General features: G+C 43.8%; 3 protein-coding genes, 1 non-coding gene and 1 pseudogene across 7 annotated transcripts; 3 read left to right on the forward strand and 2 right to left on the reverse strand.

Annotated features, from left to right (window-relative positions):
- Window positions 1-2,111: 2,111 nt before the first annotated feature.
- Window positions 2,112-4,665, forward strand: gpalpp1 (GPALPP motifs containing 1). 2 transcript variants are annotated; one of them, XM_086107902.1, is made up of 7 exons: window positions 2,131-2,414; window positions 2,502-2,616; window positions 2,698-2,787; window positions 3,442-3,697; window positions 3,803-3,967; window positions 4,078-4,179; window positions 4,287-4,665. In XM_086107902.1, exons 1-7 carry the CDS (start codon window positions 2,336-2,338, stop codon window positions 4,503-4,505), a joined length of 1,026 nt encoding a protein of 341 aa, XP_085964028.1. In that variant the 5' UTR covers window positions 2,131-2,335; the 3' UTR covers window positions 4,506-4,665. The 2 variants fall into 2 exon arrangements, with proteins under 2 accessions (XP_085964027.1, XP_085964028.1); XM_086107901.1 differs by having other exon boundaries at window positions 2,112-2,414; window positions 2,502-2,787.
- A 756-nt stretch (window positions 4,666-5,421) lies between these two features.
- Window positions 5,422-11,477, forward strand: gtf2f2a (general transcription factor IIF, polypeptide 2a). Of its 2 annotated transcripts, XM_086107924.1 has the most exons (9): window positions 5,423-5,588; window positions 6,016-6,089; window positions 6,271-6,295; window positions 6,846-6,984; window positions 8,418-8,477; window positions 9,108-9,189; window positions 9,321-9,420; window positions 9,672-9,815; window positions 10,375-11,477. In XM_086107924.1, the coding sequence occupies exons 1-9, from the start codon at window positions 5,520-5,522 to the stop codon at window positions 10,495-10,497; spliced, it is 816 nt and encodes a 271-aa protein (XP_085964050.1). In that variant the 5' UTR covers window positions 5,423-5,519; the 3' UTR covers window positions 10,498-11,477. The 2 variants fall into 2 exon arrangements, with proteins under 2 accessions (XP_085964051.1, XP_085964050.1); XM_086107925.1 differs by lacking the exon at window positions 8,418-8,477 and having other exon boundaries at window positions 5,422-5,588.
- Window positions 11,295-15,732, reverse strand: LOC147208059 (uncharacterized; annotated as a pseudogene). Its single transcript, XR_015100550.1, has 4 exons — window positions 15,258-15,732; window positions 13,234-14,399; window positions 12,537-13,125; window positions 11,295-11,831 (listed from the first exon to the last, which is right to left on the reverse strand). The product of XR_015100550.1 is annotated as an uncharacterized LOC147208059 (transcript).
- LOC147208060 (small nucleolar RNA SNORA31) lies at window positions 12,359-12,496 on the reverse strand. Its single transcript, XR_015100585.1, has one exon. It is a non-coding gene; the product is annotated as a small nucleolar RNA SNORA31 (small nucleolar RNA).
- Window positions 15,733-16,290: 558 nt separating the features above from the next.
- Window positions 16,291-19,460, forward strand: LOC147208061 (uncharacterized). The gene is made up of 2 exons (XM_086107893.1): window positions 16,291-16,751; window positions 18,116-19,460. Exons 1-2 carry the CDS (start codon window positions 16,559-16,561, stop codon window positions 19,138-19,140), a joined length of 1,218 nt encoding a protein of 405 aa, XP_085964019.1. The 5' UTR covers window positions 16,291-16,558; the 3' UTR covers window positions 19,141-19,460.
- Window positions 19,461-19,600: the final 140 nt, after the last annotated feature.

The raw sequence follows: 19,600 nt of genomic DNA on the forward strand, positions 1-19,600 counted from the left end.
CACTTGAAAACAACCACCGCTGAATAAAAAGTGCTGTACACGGAGCAAAAATAAGTCATACGACATAAAACAATAAATGAATGTCAAAGACAGCAGAAAGCACAAAAACATTCCAACAAAAAATCAAGTCTCAGGCTGAGTCAAAAGCCAAAGAATAAAAATGAATTTGAAGACTGGTTTTCAAGATGGGCAGCAAGGGGCCTTGCCCAACGTTCATTCCAAAGAGCGGGACCCGCAACCGAAAAGGCTTGATCCCCTTTGAGCCTCCGCTTAGTACTCTGTACCTCTAATAGTGTCTGGTCCGCCGACCTGAGGCACCGGGGAGGGAGGTAAGGTGGCACGAGGCCATTTAAAGATTTGAAAGCAAATGTTAGAATCTTAAAAAGAACTCTAAAATGTAGAGGGAGCAAGTGAAGGGATGCCAGAGGAAAAAAGTTATATGCTCCCTCTTACGAGTACCAGTCAAGAGGCGAGCAGCAGCATTCTGGACCAACTGGAGACGCTTTATGGAAGATTGGCCAAATTAAAGTGCATTACAGGAAACGAGATGAGACGTGATGAAGGCATGAATTACTCATGGCAGCAATATAACTGCAATAAATAGAAGCACAAATGGATCAAAGGAACCCATTCTATAGTCTAAGTAAGTCTTTGGAAAATAGTAATATGACGCTCGTGACTTATGTCAGCAATACTCCCCGTTGTCCGATGACGTCGGTGAAGAAACATGGAGTCAAATGTATTCAAATCAGTGCTCACTTTTCCTAGGCTGGCCCGACCTTTTCATCTCACCCTGACCCAATGATGTTTGACGCAAATCTTAATGAAAGGTGCTATAATAATGGTTAGGAAATGCTGACTTTCTGATGCGGCCTCAAGCCCCTCAATTTCCCCCAAATTTGTGATCGGCTAACAAACAGACAAAGAAGGATACAGCATACATATCCACCCTCCTTTATCAAAAATTAAAACGGGCTCATTAATAATGTAACGTCACATTAACTCAATTGTTTTGTTTGTCTTGGAAGACGTTTCTCCTCACATACGAGAAGCCTTCATCAGTTCATGACAACTGGTTTAGCCTGCGTCTGCTCTATCCTGCTGCTGGTGCAGCAGCGGCACAGAAGAAGAGAAGAGGAGCAGAAGAAGAACGTCTTGCGTGTCAAGGCAAAGGAGGCTCAAGAGAAAGGACTTACTGTCGGATTTCGTTTCCCGGGTTGTGTTCAATAAATACATAATCGAAGCTCGAATAAAGTAAAGGCTTGCTTTCCCTTTTTCAATCTCCAGTTTTTAAACAAAAACGTGAGTTGACTCGTCCCCGTCCAATGATAATAGCAACACTGCCTCCTAGCGACCGGAGGAGGAACGGACCGTTCCACACTGTGAACGGTTGGAAGTTGTGTGAGTGCGTGTGTGCCTGTGTATGAATATATTGAAAGTGTTTTTATTACAGTATTTACAAATGATTAAGTCCCAATAAACTCCAACACAACATTCCAAAAACTGAATATGAAAATCACATATGCAATTCACCGATTATATTTGTGGGTCTGATTACACACGTGGAAATGTATTTGTGTGAATAAATTTGAGACAAATCTCCCCCCATTCAAATTTAATACAGTACGAGTTATCAAGCGAATGTTGGCCTGGGAGTCCCGGTTAAAGATGGCGGCTATATCCGCAAGTCCTCAAACAGCATAGGCTTAATCTAATCGTAGTTTCTCCCTATGCGCCATGCCCTTTGCAATGATGATAGCAACGCAGAACGGTTCTGCGTTGCTCAACATGTGGTTCTGCCAGAACCACATTGTTGCCCAACTGCCACCTTAGAGCAATAACGCCACACAGCACATATCAATTAATTTCGATCCAGCAATGGAGACGAAAACGCCTGAAGTGCAGGACTGTAGTTGGAGTAGACACTGCACTTGGCACCACCATGGCGGAAAGAGGAAGTAACGCCGTTTTCGGTTGCGAGTTTCAAAATGTAAAACTCGTAAATTTAAAACAAAGACCAAAATACACATTTAATCGCAGCAGATGCAGTACCAAGATGGTGAATATATTCAATATACAGCACATACTGAACTGCAACCGTAACGATCACAAGGACGAGGATTTACCATACTTTTATTTTTGTCGGTAATTTCCTGTGGAGCGCGGAACTAAGAGAGAGCATCCGTAGTTTTGCTCAAAATGTCGACCTGGGTCCTGAACGCTGTCTAGTATTTTACATGCAGCCTAATGAGTTATTTAGTGTTCGGACTGAACCTTAGCATTGAAACCATCTTCGAACACGAAACAAGTGTGGTTTGTGCTAACCGGTGCCCATATGGCGTCCCAAAATTCAATAGGGCCTGCTTTGCCCCCAAACTTTAAAAACGCTGACGATTCTGATGATGAGCGTGACTGTGAGTACAAATTCAATTTTGAAATACAGAAATGCTAAATGACTAACATTATTAGTTTCATCGAGGTTTTGCGATTCCGCGTGTTAGATGCCGGTCCCGCTTTGCCTCCCGGTTATAAACGAGGAGAACCATCCAGCTCGTCGGATGAAAGTGAAGAAGTGGCCGTCAAAAGAGTCAAGACGTCTGAAGAAAAACATACAGAGTATGTCGATCGGACGAAAACGCGGCATACAAAAATGGAACGTGAACAAAAACATAGTCGTCGTATCTGTCGTTTGAACAGATTTGAGAAGAGAAAGGATGAAGAAGATGACGGCTTCTTTGGACCCGCATTACCACCAGGCTTTGGCAAGAAGCAGAGTTCACCAGAGAGGTAACCGAATGAATGCCTTAAAACATAGGTGTCAAACTCAGGTCCTGGAGGGCCGCTGCCCTGCATGTTTTCCAAGTCTCCCTGTTGCAACACACCTGATTCAAATGAACAGGTTCAATGTCAGGCTTCTGCAGAGCTTGCTAATGATCTGATCATTTGAATCAGCTGTGTTGCAACAGGGAGACTTGGAAAACATGCAACACACCTGATTCAAATGAACAAGTTCAATGTCAGGCTTGCGCAGAGGTTGCTGATGATCTGATCATTTGAATTAGCTGTGTTGAATTCAATCATTTGAATCACCTATGCATTAGAGCATCGGTGTCAAACTCAGGTCCTGGAGGGCCGCTGCCCTGCATGTTTTCCAAGTCTCCCTGTTGCAACACAGCTGATTCAAATGATCAGATCATCAGCAAGCTCTGCAGAAGCCTGACATTGAACCTGTTCATTTGAATCAGGTGTGTTGCAACAGGGAGACTTGGAAAACATGCAGGGCAGCGGCCCTCCAGGACTTGAGTTTGACACCTATGCCTTAAAAGCACATAGCGCAACAGAGTATAGTAATTAGCCACGATAGTTGAACAAGGAAATGACTATATAAAGTTAGAGTATTTGTTTTTGGGCTTGAGTTGTACACCTCGGTCTTTATTTCAGGCCACCTGTGCTGGGACCAGCCTTGCCTCCTGGGTTCCGCCGTGCAGTATATGACCATGATGACGACGATGATGGTGATGAAGAGGGCTTCCCAGGACCTGCCTTGCCACCAGGTTACAAGGCCGACTCCTTCAGCAGTGAGGGGGAGGATGAGATTATTATTGGACCCATGCCATCCGATGGTCCAGTTCAAAATACAGTGGCTCTGGACATTGAACGTAGGGCACGAATAATGAAAGACAAGCTGACTAAAGTTGTGAGTCCAAGTTTTTCTTCTGACTTGTCCATGTTTTAAAGTACAGAGGGCACGGTGGAGCTTTACTCCCTACATTGGTGCCAGTACAAAATTTTGCATCTCTAGGATGTTCCTGAGGCGCCAAGCCGAGAGACTTGGATGACTGAGCTTCCACCAGAACTACAACACGTTGGCATGGGGCCTCGCACTTTCAAGAAGAGGTCTGGTCCGGAGAAGGGTGACCGCTCCATTTGGACCGATACACCCGCGGACGCTGAGCGCAAGGCCAGGGTAGGAAAAGCCAACGATTGCCATTCCTGCCTTACAAGTATCACATATCTATTTGCAGTATTTTTTTAATTCATAATCAAACCGTCATTGAGTTTCGTCTTGAACAATAGGAACGTCTCGAGAGAAAGAAAAGGGGCGAGACTGAGAAAGATTCTGCCCCACAAATCTCTCGAAAGGATTTGGAGATGGCAGACAAGGTCTCCAAATATAATGTAAGTTGGGGCGACAATCGGCGTTCTTTTGACTGTATCATCCTTTCCTTGACAAGTGCTGTGTTCGGATTCCTGCTAATGCTGTCACATTCTCTTCTTGATTAAAGAAAACTACGCGCTCAGAATCTCTGATGAGTTTGCATACAAAGAACATAAAGGAGAAAGCAACGCAGGTGAGAGACAATCCAGTGGAGAGGAGAGCATTTGATCGGGAAACTGACCTGCAGGTCAACCGCTTTGATGAGGCGCAGAAGCAGCGTCTGCTGAAGAAATCTCAGGAACTGAACACGCGCTTCTCCCACAGCAACGATAGGATGTTCTTGTAAGGACATTGTTTACAGTGAAATGTTGTCTCCTGAATAATGCCTACAATTGGACAATTATTTGGAAGAACCGAGAGCAGGTGGAGCTGGCCTAGTTTTCCAGGGGATTATTGTAGTTAATATAAAATGTTATGACTGTAAATAAAACTTATTTCAACTCTGATATGACTTAAAATGCAAAAAAAAAAGTAAATTTCTTTCAGGGGTTAAAATTGTTCTACTGTCATTAAGAAATGGGAAACAACCTTCATGTTTTTTAAATTTTTTTTTTAATGTAAAGATTCACAGTAATTGGATTTCTAACAATGCTAGTGATGTTATGACTGGACTTCAATATAATGTTCTAAAAACTTTATTGGGGTTTGCCACTCTTTGCAGTTGTACCAAAGTATTTACAAACTGCCAAGTTTCATAGAAAGTATTTTTGAGAAAAGGGGTCATTGAGTTCAGTCTGCATAGTCAAATAACATACATAGAAAGAGGCCAACCATAGTGAAAGTGATGAAAAACATACAGTAGTCAAAGTATATCAACCACAAAAACAAATCAGGAACAGACATCCAAAAATTAAATTGTAAGAAAAATAATTTCTTGTCTTGCCTATGTTGTGTTTGTCAGAGGTGAGATTTGTCATTTTACAATCTGTTTGTTCTTTTTTTTTTTTTAAGGTAAAGTGTTCAGCCTGACTGTAGTAACGATTATTTTCGGATTGTTTTCAGTGTTTATTTATATTTTGCCTGACGAACTTTTTTCACACCTTAAAAATGTTCTCCCCTAAATTAGGTCAGTGAAAAGGATATATTTTAAGACCTTTTGTGTCAAAAGAGTAACTAATTCACTGCCACCTTTCATGTTGCAGTGCAAGTGTCAACGTCAATCATGAAAGTCGCTAAATATTTTTAATACGGAATCACAAATCATTTTTGGACCTTCTCGGGCACTATATTACAATACGCCTGCGCATGCTACTTTGAGCAAATAGCTAGCTTTAGAAATCAAAAATAAAACCAAATTACCATGTCAGAGAAAGCAGGAGACGTTGATTTAACCGGTGCGAAACTAAACACCGGGGTCTGGCTTGTAAAGGTATGCACATGTATCGAGATACTCCAAATATCAACGGTCAGCTGTTAGAAATCCGAGCTAACCGTAGCTGCCACTGTGGCTAACTGAGTCGAGTCGACACTAACTCGAATTCAGTAGCATTTCTAAATCAACTTCAATCGAAGTCTCTGAAGCGCATCACAAGAACGAAAAATAAACTATCAACGTCTACGGGAGGAGTCGTGGTTGCCGGTTAGAATTCTGTTCCTTTGAGGAACCGGTATTTCCGCAGAACGTCACGATTTGCACTTTGAACGTGTTTGCTGAAATTATTTTAGATCCTGGACTTAGAGTTCTATGTTTATTATTATTTTCTAATATTCTCTTAACTTAAGAGGTTTATTGTGGGACGTGGCGGCTCGTATTTAAATACATTCAGTAAACAAATAACTTGTGACTCTGACCGCAGGTGCCCAAGTACCTCTCTCATCAATGGGCGAAAGCCACAGGAAGAGGCGAAGTTGGGAAACTCAGAATCTCAAAGTATGTGAAACCAGAGCGGAAGGGAGAATAAAGCTTGTCGAGATATTGTATTTTTCAATTACATATAGTAGTTGGTGTTTTGATAATCATGACATAATGAGGAAATAAGACTTCGTTTTCTGCTGATGAAACTGCTCAGTCTTTTTCTTTTAACCAACATGAAGTGGTTTCTTCTTTCAAGGAAAGGGAACCAAGGGAAACCAGAGGTAAGAATCATGATACTGTTTATCGGTGACAACAACCTGCTCCTGTTTTAGCGGGTAGTTAATCCAAGTAGATATTGACCTGTCGGTAATCTTAGTCATCACTCCCTGTGGGTCCAGTCTAACATGCTTAATGTACATATAAAAAAGATAATCCTGTCTTAATGTCAGCAAACTAAGACCAATCGTCACCCAAATTCTGATGCGCATCTCCACCGATGCCCACTTCCACCTCTGAAAATATCAAAGCAATCGCCAAAGTATTTTGAATTTTAGAGGCTTTAATCTTATTCCTCCCCAGAGACGTTCACTATAAATCTTAACAAGGCTTAATGATAGAAAAGTATGACCAATCACACCCAAAGTTTATGTGCACATCTCTACCTATGCTCAATCCAAAACACTGGGTCAATTCTCTTTTTTGATATTGTCAGAGGTTGGGGTGGTCTTAAGTAGCGATGTGCAGGTGAAGAGAGAATTTATTTATTTTTACATGAAGCGTTTCAGACTGTCCCCTCCCTGTGTCCTATTTTAACAGTCGTGTCACTTCCAGGTGTCTTTTACATTAAATGAAGAGTTGACAGCGATTGAGGGTATCGAAGACAAGACAGTGTCTGCTCCTCGGGAACACCCGTTGACAATGCAGACAGTGGGAGGTCAGACATTGGCTGTGTTCACAGAGGCGTCGTCGGGTGAGCTTGTTTCCTTTTTGTTTTGGAGCTTACGTTTTGGAATGCTGCTTGTTGTACCCTCTCAAATGCTGAGAAATAATACTGCTTTGGCCTACAGAACAAAGGTAAGTTTTCCCATCGTCACTTTGGTGGAGGGACCCGTACGGGTTTGCTGCCTTTTCATGCGGACTTGCCTGCAACGATTGCCGCTCTTCTATGACCTCTCGGGGGAGAAACCCCCGAGAGGTCGCTTGCACCATTTTGAGGCATCTCGGTCCCAAGGCACTATAATCAAACAAGTTAAGAAGTTTCATGTAGAGCTTTGCCGCCATCTTGGTGCCAAGGAACTACCGTAGTTGTTGTGCTTTGCAGCCTATTTGTGGCATCGATAGGCCCTTGACAACCATCTGGGGACGGGCTTCAATTACTCATTTGGTTTTCTGTATTTGCGGCAGGGTTCTGCGACTAAACCGTTCCTATTCACGGGGGAACACTGCATCTGCACAAGTGAGCATTTTTGAAAGAGCCGACGGTGGCGCCACTTGTGTGTTTGCTCCCATTTTTCCCATCAAAGTTTCAAGACTGCGTCGATATAAAGTGTCTATTTCTCAAAAGAAATTCACAAATCTGTCTTCATCCGGATGGGTGAGCACATATCCTTTGCTGCTAATAATAATCCATCCACTTGCGGCGTTGTGTATGGAGATGCTGATGAGATGGAATCGTAGATTTGCAACCAGCCTCGGGTTCTCTAACCGGACTGCACCGTGTCCCGACTTGAGTGGGCAAATGCTCACATTTGACGGCATCTGGCACTTGGAGAGGTGTTTTCTTCGCGTGTCGTCGTCATGTTGTCACGACGCACCTTTAAGGTGAGCGAATCATCTCAAAGGACAAGTGTTCTCCCGTGGATTTTGACAGATTTGTGAACAATATTTGGGAGAAATCTGCCTTTTGTGTATGTCCAAAGTCATTGGTCTTTTGAGTTCAGAGCGTGAAAAAAAAAAAAGATCATAGTATATGATAGGATGCCAGACAGCTCCGCCACTGCAAAATTTTTTTTTAATGCTGACTTTGTTACAGCTGCAGCTGTTGTGAAAGCGCTACAGACATCGCGATGTATTTTGTTGTGTGGTAACGTTGTGGCCAGCGAGCATTTTGTGTGTGGATTTTGTGTATTTGGGCGGCACTGTCTGTTGTGGTTGTTTTTGTTTTGTGGTGGTGGGTCGGGATTTCTACGCTCGCCGCTTGCGAGAGCATGCTTGCTTTGCTGGTGTGTGCGCACCGGAGTGCTCAACAGAGTTCACTTGTATTCGTTTCCCCGTGACAAAGCGTGTGCAACGAAACCCCGGGAGTGGCTCTGATTGTTGGATCCCCTCCTCCCTCTATTTTCCATCCCCCATACACACACATATATATATTTTTATTTTACCATCCCTCCCTCCCCCCTGTAGGCCAGTCAGAAGAGAGATCTGATGGTGGCAGCTCAGTTTCGGGGGCAGGGGCTGGTCCAGGTGAGTTCACCGTTTTAGGTGAATCGCACACAATCAAACGAGTGATATTTTCTTTTCATCATAAAAATGCTACACGATACGTCCTGGAGGACGCACACACCCAAACTCGACATACATGTCCACGTAAGGCCCGAAGCCGCACGGCGGCTTCTTGAGTCAAACATTTCTAGGTGAAGCCCAAATAAAAAGGTACCTCGCGTGGAGTAATGGGTGCCCGAAAGGCGAGATTTTGGTCTGGATCTGTCACTTTGTGAGCCCTGAAAGTGCCATTGCATTTTACCAATCAAATGTTTGTGTGAAAACAAAGTACACACATAAAATACAAAATCAAGTCATGTTGTGTAACGGGACGCTGGTAGAAGTTTTTTCAATTGACAGTGCGTGTCATAAAATAAAGGTTGAGGGGGGGGCGGGGGTGTACCATGGGATTTTAGCTGACTGAAAGACTGTTACTGACATTGTTAGCTTGTGTCGACCAATCCCTCTACTGTTCATCAAGTACTCAACAAAAGCAATAAATGTACATACATATAAACCATCATGTGATGATCTTTTGCGATCTCGTGAAGTCAATGAGGTAAAAATATAATACAAAGTTGTGATCCACGTTTTTTTTTCTCTCTCCTCCAGATAAAATTGCTTTGGAGGGAGTTGTGGTGCAGAGAGCAGATTGCAGGCCAGCTGTAAGTGAAAACTACATGAAGCTTAAGAGGTGAGTGGGTTGTCTCTTGAGTGAAACGCAAACTTCAAATGTATATTATAAAATGCCAAATATAAGAAAGATGCTTGACAGCGTACTTTAAATACCGCAGCAAACAGTTGTTCGTGCCTATCTTGAAACAGGTTACAAATTGAAGAGTCCACCAAGCCGATCCGGCTGTCGCAGCAGTTGGCGAAAGCAGTCACCAACAACTACAAACCTGTGGCTAACCATGCATACAACGTAAGGACCCACATTTGTCTGCTTTCCGATCACCTCATTCCACACGCGCGCGCGCGCCCGCCCGCCCGCCCATCACGGACAACGCAAGGCCATTTTCTCAAAAGCCTTTATAAAGGCGGCAATGTTGATTGAGATGACTTTAAATGTGGCTGGCGTACCTTTTGTTCGTGTGGGTATTTCCATCGTGTCTTAACCACTCATGTTACTATTTGGGCAGGCATTCTTGCATTTCTCTGCCTTGTGTCTGTCAGATGGAGTATGAGAGGAAAAAGAAGGAGGAGGGCAAGAGAGCGAGAGCGGACAAGCAGCAGGTGTTGGACATGTTATTTTCCGCGTTTGAGAAGCACCAGTACTACAACATCAAAGACCTGGTGGACATTACCAAACAGCCGGTGGTGAGACCTCTTGCCGTCGCAGAGCTTTCAAACATTAGCGTATCTTGGAGCTTCATTGATTCACATTTTACCCACGGGAACAAACGGATGGAAACACTGAAAGGGCAAACAACACTTGAACGCTGTATCTTCCCTCTGGAGTACTTGACACGTAGTCTTAGTCTCGACACGTTTTCAGCCACTGTATTCAAACGATGTCATAGGGATGCACAATATATCGGAAATTATTAGCGCGATAATGGCCCGTGCCAGATGCATATCGCAAAGACATGCGATGAGGTTCATATGCAAAGTTGTGCTTTTATTTGAAGTTGAGCAGTCCAATGCAACCTTAACACACACATCGCCATCCCAACAGGTGAACAGTATCATGGAGCCCGAATGTAAAATGCGTTTAGGAACAAATCCCCAAATTCACTCTCCGGCGTCACTTCAGTTTTGTTTCCAGATTCACCTCTCCTAAATTCGAGTATTTTCATCGTCCTGCTCTAGTATTTGTTTTATCTGCAGATTGCAGAGAGTGTTGAGAGTATTTTCCCAAAACAACTCTTGTTCACAGATTTATCTGAAGGAAATCCTGCGTGACATCGGCATCTACAATGTGAAAGGGACACATAAGAACACTTGGGAGCTCAAGCCCGAGTATCGACATTATCAAGGCGAGGAAAAAGCAGACGAATAGGACGAGTGAACCTTTAGCCGGATGGGGATCACCCGGTGTGCCGCGGAACCCGTTTGCAAACACGTGAGCTTTGTGTGGGTCAGCCCATGTAAATGTTTGTGAATTCTGTTTCATGTTGGAAAAAATGATTTTAATAGCATGTTTACAAAGACATGGTGACAGTGACTTCCTCCTAGTTTTAGACCTTATAGATTAGCATTTCACGCATCTCCAACCATTGTTTTGTTGTTTTAATCTAATCATAAAAGCCTCTGCAACAAATAGCTTTTACTTCCATTTCAACGGAATATGTTTGATTACAGTCTCCATAGTAGTTATCTAGCAATATGCTTCTCATCCTTCCTGTGGTTATCAAACTTTAGAAACATTGCTCCAATTTACATCTAAAGTCTGTTTGCACTCTAATTATAATCATAAAACCTGTCTCAATCCGATATTTGATTCATGCAATGCCAGTACAGGATGTATTTTTTTTTTTTTTTTTTTGTACGAGCTCGCCGGCATGGACCTCGGCCTGGGCTCCGCATCTCCCTTTAGGCAAATTTCAATAGTCCCTGAAAATTTTGGGCTGCTCAAGAAGACGCATTTTCAGTTTCAGACCCAATGACTTGTCACCAAAACATAAAAAAACTCGCACACACGACCAGATAAAGGGCCACGAATCAGGGTTAGCGTGGTGTCGCTAGCCTTGACTAACGCAATTGCCCAACCTCCAAAAAATGAATACGGGCGGTTAGCGACACCACAGAATCGCAGCAAGGAAAAAGGTCACCGATGCAAAGCGAAGCCCAGCCATATGCAAAAAACGGTGCGAAGACCTTTATTCATCATGGACGTTGAGGAACAACATCACACTTTGCAGCCCTTTCGTAATACTTGTTGGGCTACGGCATACGACCGTATGGGAAGGAAGCGTTTGTTGTTGTTGTCTATGTCAGTCCTTCAAAATGTCAGCATTAAAATGGTGGCTAAAAATGTGAGGGGACTATTGCTTTCCATATTTTGGGGTGTGGGAGGGGGTAATTATAAGTGACAAGTAAACGTTTTAAGAATTTGGCATAGTCATGAATGGAACTGCACTGTATAAAGAATTGCAGCATATTATGATTATACACGGCCAGCAGAGGTCTCGACAAAGCCACCAAAATGTCTTCATGTCAGACTCTTCTCAATTTCAAATCATGGAATCCTCCTCCGATGGGCCTTCTCATTTTGTCATTTCTGGACACTGCAGTTGCAAAACGAGGTTGCGGCTCCACTGTCTCCAAGTCCCGTCAAGGGGGCGGTTTTGCCGGGAAAGGGCCTGGCAGGCTGTCACCGGTAACATCGCTGTCCTGCCAGAAGACATGTGAAAGAAAACATTGGCTTAAGTGTTGAAGTGAAACTCGCAGCCCGCGATAAAAATTCTCACTCGTAATTCTAGAAACGAGGCTCGAGCATTGAGCCAAAGGGTGCAAATATCTCCCCTTTCAGACGTTTGGATAACATAGGTGCGGGATACCAGGCTGGAGCAGCTCATTTACCATTTGAAGTAAGCGGAGAGCATCTCTCTTGGTTTGTATCATAAACTTGGCCCAAGCGCCGCATTGAAATGCATACAACAGGGGGAAAACAAGTTCCTCAAGCAGCGTTGTATGAAAAGTGTATGAAACCTTGTGAAAGTTGTTCAGACCAAACCCGCCGATGTCCAATTTGTGATTCTGCCCCAACTGAAATACATGAATTCCACATTGATGTTGACGGCAAAGCGCAGTCTCCACAGATAAATTGGCACACGGTGGGCAAAATACACAAATGACACTCCGGAGATCACAAATGTTGCAAGAGACCAGCGAAAGAGAGGCCAAAAGATGTTTCCCCCCCCCCCCCCCCCCAAGTCAAACTGGGCTGCCAAGTTAAGAGTAGTAGCAGTCAGAAAGCAAGAGGAAAGTTTAGTGTTGCATCTCTTTGCAAACACAGAAGCCAATGCCGCTTGCTTCAGGTCTATCAGTGGATGCATCATGAAGCATGCCCCAAGTGAGAAGGCAATCAGCACTGACCTGATGGGAATTGAAGTGGAACGGCTCGATCTGGCCTCAGCAGCTGTCATGTCGATGTTGGGGGGAAAGGCGACACGGATTACCACTTTTTCTGTGAGCACACCGAAAGGTATCACTGATATTATCTTTTGTGTAGATTGCATTGCTTAGCAAAGGACCAGACCTGATCAGAGTCGGGAAGTATATACTGGCAGTATCATTGGTACCCCACACTTCGTTCATGTCCAAATAGTTCAAAGGAATTGGGCTGGCCACCCGCGTCTTTGAATAACGTGGCCCAGCAAATCAAGGACAGCCACCTTTTGCGAAAATGACTTGACTGGGAAATCTTTCAGTTGTTCGTCTTATAATTACACTGCAAATGTGTCAGCTTTAAAATGATTGTTTCTGCATTGAAATTCACCGTCATAAAAAATGTACAGCTCACTGGCAACCTTCACAAAGCTTTGTTTTCCCTCAGCCCAACATGACGGCTCAAAGTCTGCTTTGTGACATGTCGACTTTGTCCATCACGACCAGAAGATGGAGCGGTTGGTCCCGTTTCTCTTCTTCCTTAACTCATTCAGTACCAACCAATTCTAGACGAAGTCTGAAAAGACGTTTAAAAACGTCATTGGGAGTGAATGAGTTAACAGTGGGCAAAAACACAAGCAAAAAAGTTAGACATTTAAAAGCAAATCAATAAAAAGTATCTTACCAAATTTACTGAAAGAACATACAACACAAAAGTTGCACTCCATGTGATCGTCTTGATTTTCTATAAGTCGGGCCCTGCTACAATTCCTGCTGCTACTCCATTCCAGTATGTTTTCCAAATATATGACAGGATGGGTTTTTTTCTTCATTTGAAATGTTAGCAGGACTCCCACTCCGATAGCCATAGGAGCATGTTGTTCACGTTTATTTCAAGTTCCACGCCTTTCATTTATTGCTGTTCCTCACCAGCACACTTGTGTTTGTCAACTTGATACTTGTAAGAGAACCTTTGATCACACAGACTGCAAGCGAACACTTTCTCACCAGTGTGTGTTCTCATGTGCGTCATCAAATGTGTCTTTTGAGTCAATCGGATGCCACACACTGAGCAGGTAAAAGGCTTCTCACCCGTGTGTGTCCTTGTGTGGCGAACAAATGCCGAGCGATCACAGAAGCCTTCGTTGCAGACGGAGCAGCAATATGGTTTTTCTCCAGTGTGAGTTCTTTTGTGCGTTTTCAAGCTCCCCCCAAGAGTGAAACTTTTACCGCATGTTGAGCAAGTAAAAGGCTTCTCACTCGTGTGCGTTCTTCTGTGTCGAACAAATGCCGATTGATGAGAAAAACTTTTGCTGCAGACTGAGCAGGCGTAAGGTTTTTCTCCCGTGTGTATTCGTGTGTGCGTTATCATGTGTCCTTTTATCGAAAATCTTTTACTGCAGAACGTGCAGCTGAACGGTTTCTCTCCGTTGTGGATCATCATGTGCCCTTTCAAAATATATTTGTTTCCAAAGGTTTTGCCACACTGAGAGCATTTCCAGTGTGTTTTGCCCACGTGACACGTGACATCGCCTCCATCATCGGTCTCAGGAGAGTGGGGTGTTGTGTCGTCACCGTCTGGTCATGGAGCCAAGATTTCTGTTTGGAACCCTTCACAGCAATCTTTGATACCTTCCGATGTCACGTGACTTAAGTTGCAAGTCTGAGGCTCCGTGCCTGTTTTCTCCTCACCCCGACCTTTGTCGGCATCGTCTTCATTCTTCACAATGACGACAGTCAATGGAAACTTTGTGATATCGGCCGCCTCCTCTTCCTCCTTTATGTGCAAGGGCTGAGGCTCCTGCTGCTCCACCGTGGGGCGCCACTCCTGACGATCTCCCTCACTGACGTCTGCGCCGGAACACAAGTAGAGGTCAAGCTTTGCTCAGTCAAATCGTGAAGTTTTTTTTTTTTTTTTTTATAAAGAGCCATTCCGAAAGAGAATCTCACATTTTTTCTCTCTCAATTGACATTACGGCTCAATAGAACAGGAGTCAAAACCTTCCATATCATTTCCAACTCATCATACAGTACCATTAAAAATAAATCTCTGGCAGATAATTTGATTTGGAAAAAAATGCACACGTACATTCACATGCAGCGAAAACTCTCCCTAACAAAGCAATCAAGTTTATCTCCTCCCTGACATCAAAGGCTGGTTTCTCAGTCAAAATATTCTACTTTCCTTTTAGACAAGGCTTTGGCACCAACTCGCAGTAAGAATCTTCGGGTGTTTTGGAAGGTGCATAAAAATGCAAAAAGCTGAATACTTAGCAAATCGCTGGAGATAGGCTCCACAAAAAAATAGAATAAACAGCATGTTGCATTTTCAGGAGTTTATTTCAACGTAAAAAAAACGTAGGCTTCGAAGTCCAACTGTTTGACAGAAAATATGGGTTTCAAGCAATGGATGACAAAATAGAATGCTACAACCCATCAAACTCAAGGCAGCAATATGTTAGGATAGTTGTTGAATAGTCAAAGACTTTTCATTTGGAGACTCGGGACCCTTTAATTTTATTGTGAGCGAGTGATAAACCCACTTGTTTTGGTGGCTTGAGCTACCATTGCGGGTTCGTGCTAAGGCAGTAAATGCTTCACCACAGTTCATTCGGCATCCCATTTCTTGCTGGCATAGCGACCCCGAGGCGTTAATAATAACGCAAAAAGCTTCTGAACGCGCGTGAGAGAGAGCGAACGCAAACAAACCTGTTCTGTGTAGTTGGCGATGCATGAAAACAGCGTCCAGTAGCTGTTGACGTTGCCGCTCGTTCTCTTTGGTTGGAGAAAGTCCCTCCTCGTACTCTGTCATCATTCTTGTCACACAATCACAATACTTCGACACTCGCACTGGATGTTCAACGACGTATCGCTAACCTGGGCGTCTCTTTCTTTGCTGCTAACAAGCCAGGTTAACCAGAGGAAGACCGAAAGTGCACCGAGGCGAATTTAAGCGGATTAATTAGGGACGTGGAGTTTGCTCTGTATCATCACACATGGGTGCACCGAACAAGCAATAAAAGCGTCAACCAGGATAATTTACAACCACACTAAAGTTCTCAGAGATCCCGCGTTAACTTCCGCCTTTCGAGTAATCCAGTTTAAAGAGGAACGACAGTCCCGTGACGTAGACGTTGCGTTTCAATGAAGACAGCTCAAACATCCACTGGATTTGCGTATATTATGTACAGCGAGAAAATGCATATGTTATGAATGGTAGCGTGGATTTTAATGGTTACTTAAATAGTTATGTTGTTGGCATCTTTATCTACTTTAGATGGTGCATCGTTCGAATGTGTTTTGACTCCAGCGGCCTGCGGTTAAGTTGTCGAGTACGCATGCGCAATGATTCACGAAGACTTGATCTCACAATATCGTCACAACATAACCGCTAAATACGTATTTGCGTTGGTTGTTTCTTCTTACTTTTGTCTATTTGGAAGCGAGGAAGCATACTTCTTAAATGTTGTGGTTAACTCGTCTCAGTCCACTCCGGAGGGTAACCAGCTTTCTTAGTTTGCTCCATCACTGCGAGTGGAAAGTGTTCGTAGTCACACTAGAAAAATAATTTTAAAATCTAAACTCTTTTCGTGTATTTATTTTAAATTGCATTTTGCTTCGTTTTCTTTTTCATGTCGATGAACAGCCGCCTTGCATGTTAGGCAAAGCAGTAACGATTGCAAATCAATGGGTGGCGCCCATGCACCCTTGGGCAATAGAAGAAGAAGCCGCTAAAAGAGACAAAAGAAGAAAAAAAAACGACGAGCATGAACATAATCAAGCCGGACGAAGTGGTTGTCCCAGTTAGCACGTTGGTTGCAGCGTAGTTTCTTTTCTATCACGAATGTATTTGTTTTCGCTTGACACTATAAAAACTCGTTTATTATGATTGTTATCTACTACCTGGATAAACTCACTTGAGTGCCCCTCAAGTTAGCTTCGCTTCCAAGGGGCGAACAAAGAGACGCATCGCGAAAGCCGAGCTGGAGTGTTGGGATTGTCGAGTGAAAATGTGCAAAGTGCAAATGCTGAGAGCGTTGCTGAATCGGCGACTGAGCGCGGCTGTTGACGAAGTATTTGAGGTGTTCCAAAGAACGATAGCGGAGTACGAGCAGGAACTTTGTCGTACTAAAGCGGAGAACGAGCGACAACGTCAACTACTGGACGCCGTTTTCAAGCCTCAGTTTGGATCAAACACACCAAGTTTGTTTCTCTTATTTGATCTGTAGCTTTCGAAATGTTGAAAGTCAACTATGACGTTTCAAGACAATTAAACACGTCATCAATAAGTGAATTGTCAAAGTCAAATGGTTAATTTTCCTTATGAGATGCAATTCGAGGCGCACGACTCGACTCGAAATTGTGCATGAGTGCGAATGTGAACACGAACCCTCATTTGTCTAAATGTGCCCCGCGATTGGCTGTCGATCAGTCCCGAGGTGTATGCCGCCCCATAGAATAATCCATCCATTATCCAAACCACTTATCCTCACAAAAAAACTGCTCTGAGAGGCTCAATTCCCACAATCCTAATGAGGGCTAAACTATATAGAACAGGGGTGTCCAAAGTCGGTCCTGGAGGGCCGCTGTCCTGCCTGTTTTCCAGCTGTAACACACCTGATTCAAATGGTCAGCTCATCAACCAGCTCTGGAGCAGCATTGGAACAATCCTGATGATGTGAATTAGGTGTGTTGCTCCTGGGGAGAGCTGGAAAACAGGCAGGACAGCGACCCTCCAGGACACCCCTGGTATAGAAAATGAATGGATGAAATGCAGTCTGAATTCAAATTTGTTCCCAGCACCGAAAAACGCCCACTGATAAATGTGAAAGCGACCCACCATAGGGAGGCAGGTCTTTAAGTCTAATCGATTCCACTCGATTAGACTTGTGCCTTTAGCACCGATGGATTCGACTATTTGTATATGATGGGGGTCTTTGACCTTTGCTGTCCCAAAAAAATGAAACGACAGCTGGCCAATGTTGACAATATTGGAAACGCATGTGATATGCGTGTTGAATATAGCGATATAGATATCATTGGTATCAAATTATTGCGTTAATTGCGATTAATTAATTACAGTCATCTTTAGCACGTTGGTTTTTTTTAAATCGCGTTAATCTAAATTTTCATCTCTAACTTTATTGTTTCTGTAGGTGGGTTGCCTTTTTCTAATGTCCCTTTTTTATGTTTTGGCTTCCCATGTTCGAGTTGTTGAGAGTGGGGAAACAACTGTCAGTTACAGCCTGAAGCGGACATTGATTGGCTGTCATTATGTTTGGGCGGGCTAAGTAAGCAGTGGTGAGGAGAGGTGAAAATGGAGGAGCATGTGAGAGTTCTCGGCACGGCTAAAGCAATATAGCGAGCAAGCCATACATAGCAAAGCTCTTCGGCAAACTAAACTCGAGGAGAACACCCCGCGTACGAGGCATGAAGTCAGCATAGCTGCTGTGTCCTCTGTCGCCTATTAGAAGTGGTTGATGTATATTTCGCATTAATATTTGACCAACACGATTAATATTTGAAATTGAGGTTTTTATATCTATATTTTTCTTATTTTTTTGCAGGTACACAAACAATGGAGGACGTTGGTGAAGGGGGAGCTACAAAAAGTGAAGATGATGTTCTTCCTGACCAGCAGGCGCGGAGTTCCCGGGAAGAGCCGGAGGACAGAGAGCCCACTTGCATTAAAGAGGAAGAGGAGGAGGCCGCCATCGCAAAGTTCCCATTGACCGTCGTCCACATGAAGAGCGAAGATAAAGACAAGCCGCACTCTTTGCAGTGTCACCACATTGGTAGCGAAAAGAAAGGCAGTAACTTATCTCCACGGTCAGACAGCGACGACACATCGTCGCACTGTGCTGATGGCGAGGAGTCGAAAGGTGATGCCAGGTGTCAGACCAACAGTGGACACCTGAAATGCACAGATTGCAACAAAACTTTTAGTGACAACTCCACGCTGAAAAGACACCGAAGATGTCACACAGGAGAAAAACCTTTTGCCTGCTCACTTTGTGACAAAAGGTTCTCTCAGAGGGCAAGTTTGGTGGCTCACACGAGAACGCACACGGGAGAAAGACCATATACATGCTCCCTCTGCACCAAAAGTTTCCGCGACAATTCCGCACTAGCCACGCACATGAGGACACACACTGGGGAGAAACCGTTCACCTGCCCGTTTTGTGACAAAAAATTTGCTCACAAAGGCCACTTGATATCGCACACGAGGACACACACTGGGGAAAAGCCTTTCACCTGCTCGGTCTGCAACACGAGTTTTAGGGTGCACTCGGTCATGATGATCCACATGCGAACGCACACCGGGGAAAAACCGTTCGCCTGCTCAGTTTGTGGAAAAAGATTCACTCAAAAAGGAAGCTTGATCATCCACACAAGAACGCACACGGGCGAGAGACCGTACACTTGCTCAATCTGCAGCAAAAAATTTCGGGTTAGTTCGGCGCTGGCATCACACATGAAGACGCACACCGGGGAGAAAGTTTTTGGCTGCAGTGTGTGTGCGAGAAGATTTACTCACAAGTTTCAGTGTGACAGACACAAGTGTGCGGGTGAGAACACCAGCAGTCAGTGAAGGACCGTAAGGAAACGGATGACATGGCAGTCCCTCAATTTATGCTCCTGTTAATGCTGCAAATAGGAGAACAATCCTGAATAATTGCTGCATTCCCTGAAAATGTTCATCATTGTCTATATTCATGAAGGTGGGAGCGGGTCAAAATAAATAGAACAAAGGCCTGCGCCGAAAAGTAGAGACGTTTTCAAAACTCCCAACAGCATCGACCAGAGGAGGTCAATGTGAGAATATTTTTTCCCTCTTTTTCCTGTTCAGTCTATCTGCATGTTCATGTTACAACTGGATCAAAAACATTAAAACAAAATCGGATAAATGCAGATTGATCTTCCAGCTCATTTGTCTCTTCTTGTGCTTGATCTGCGACCTTTGTGAGAGACTCACTTGTCTTATATTTGAGTGTAAAATTATTTGCCGCGGGATGGGCTTCACGTTGAAAATGAAACAAAACATTTTTAAA

The sequence above is a fragment of the Hippocampus guttulatus genome, chromosome 3, assembly GCF_054856545.1.
Source record: "Hippocampus guttulatus isolate MCC_2025c chromosome 3, RoL_Hgut_1.0, whole genome shotgun sequence".
In the NCBI taxonomy this organism is placed as follows: domain Eukaryota; kingdom Metazoa; phylum Chordata; class Actinopteri; order Syngnathiformes; family Syngnathidae; genus Hippocampus; species Hippocampus guttulatus.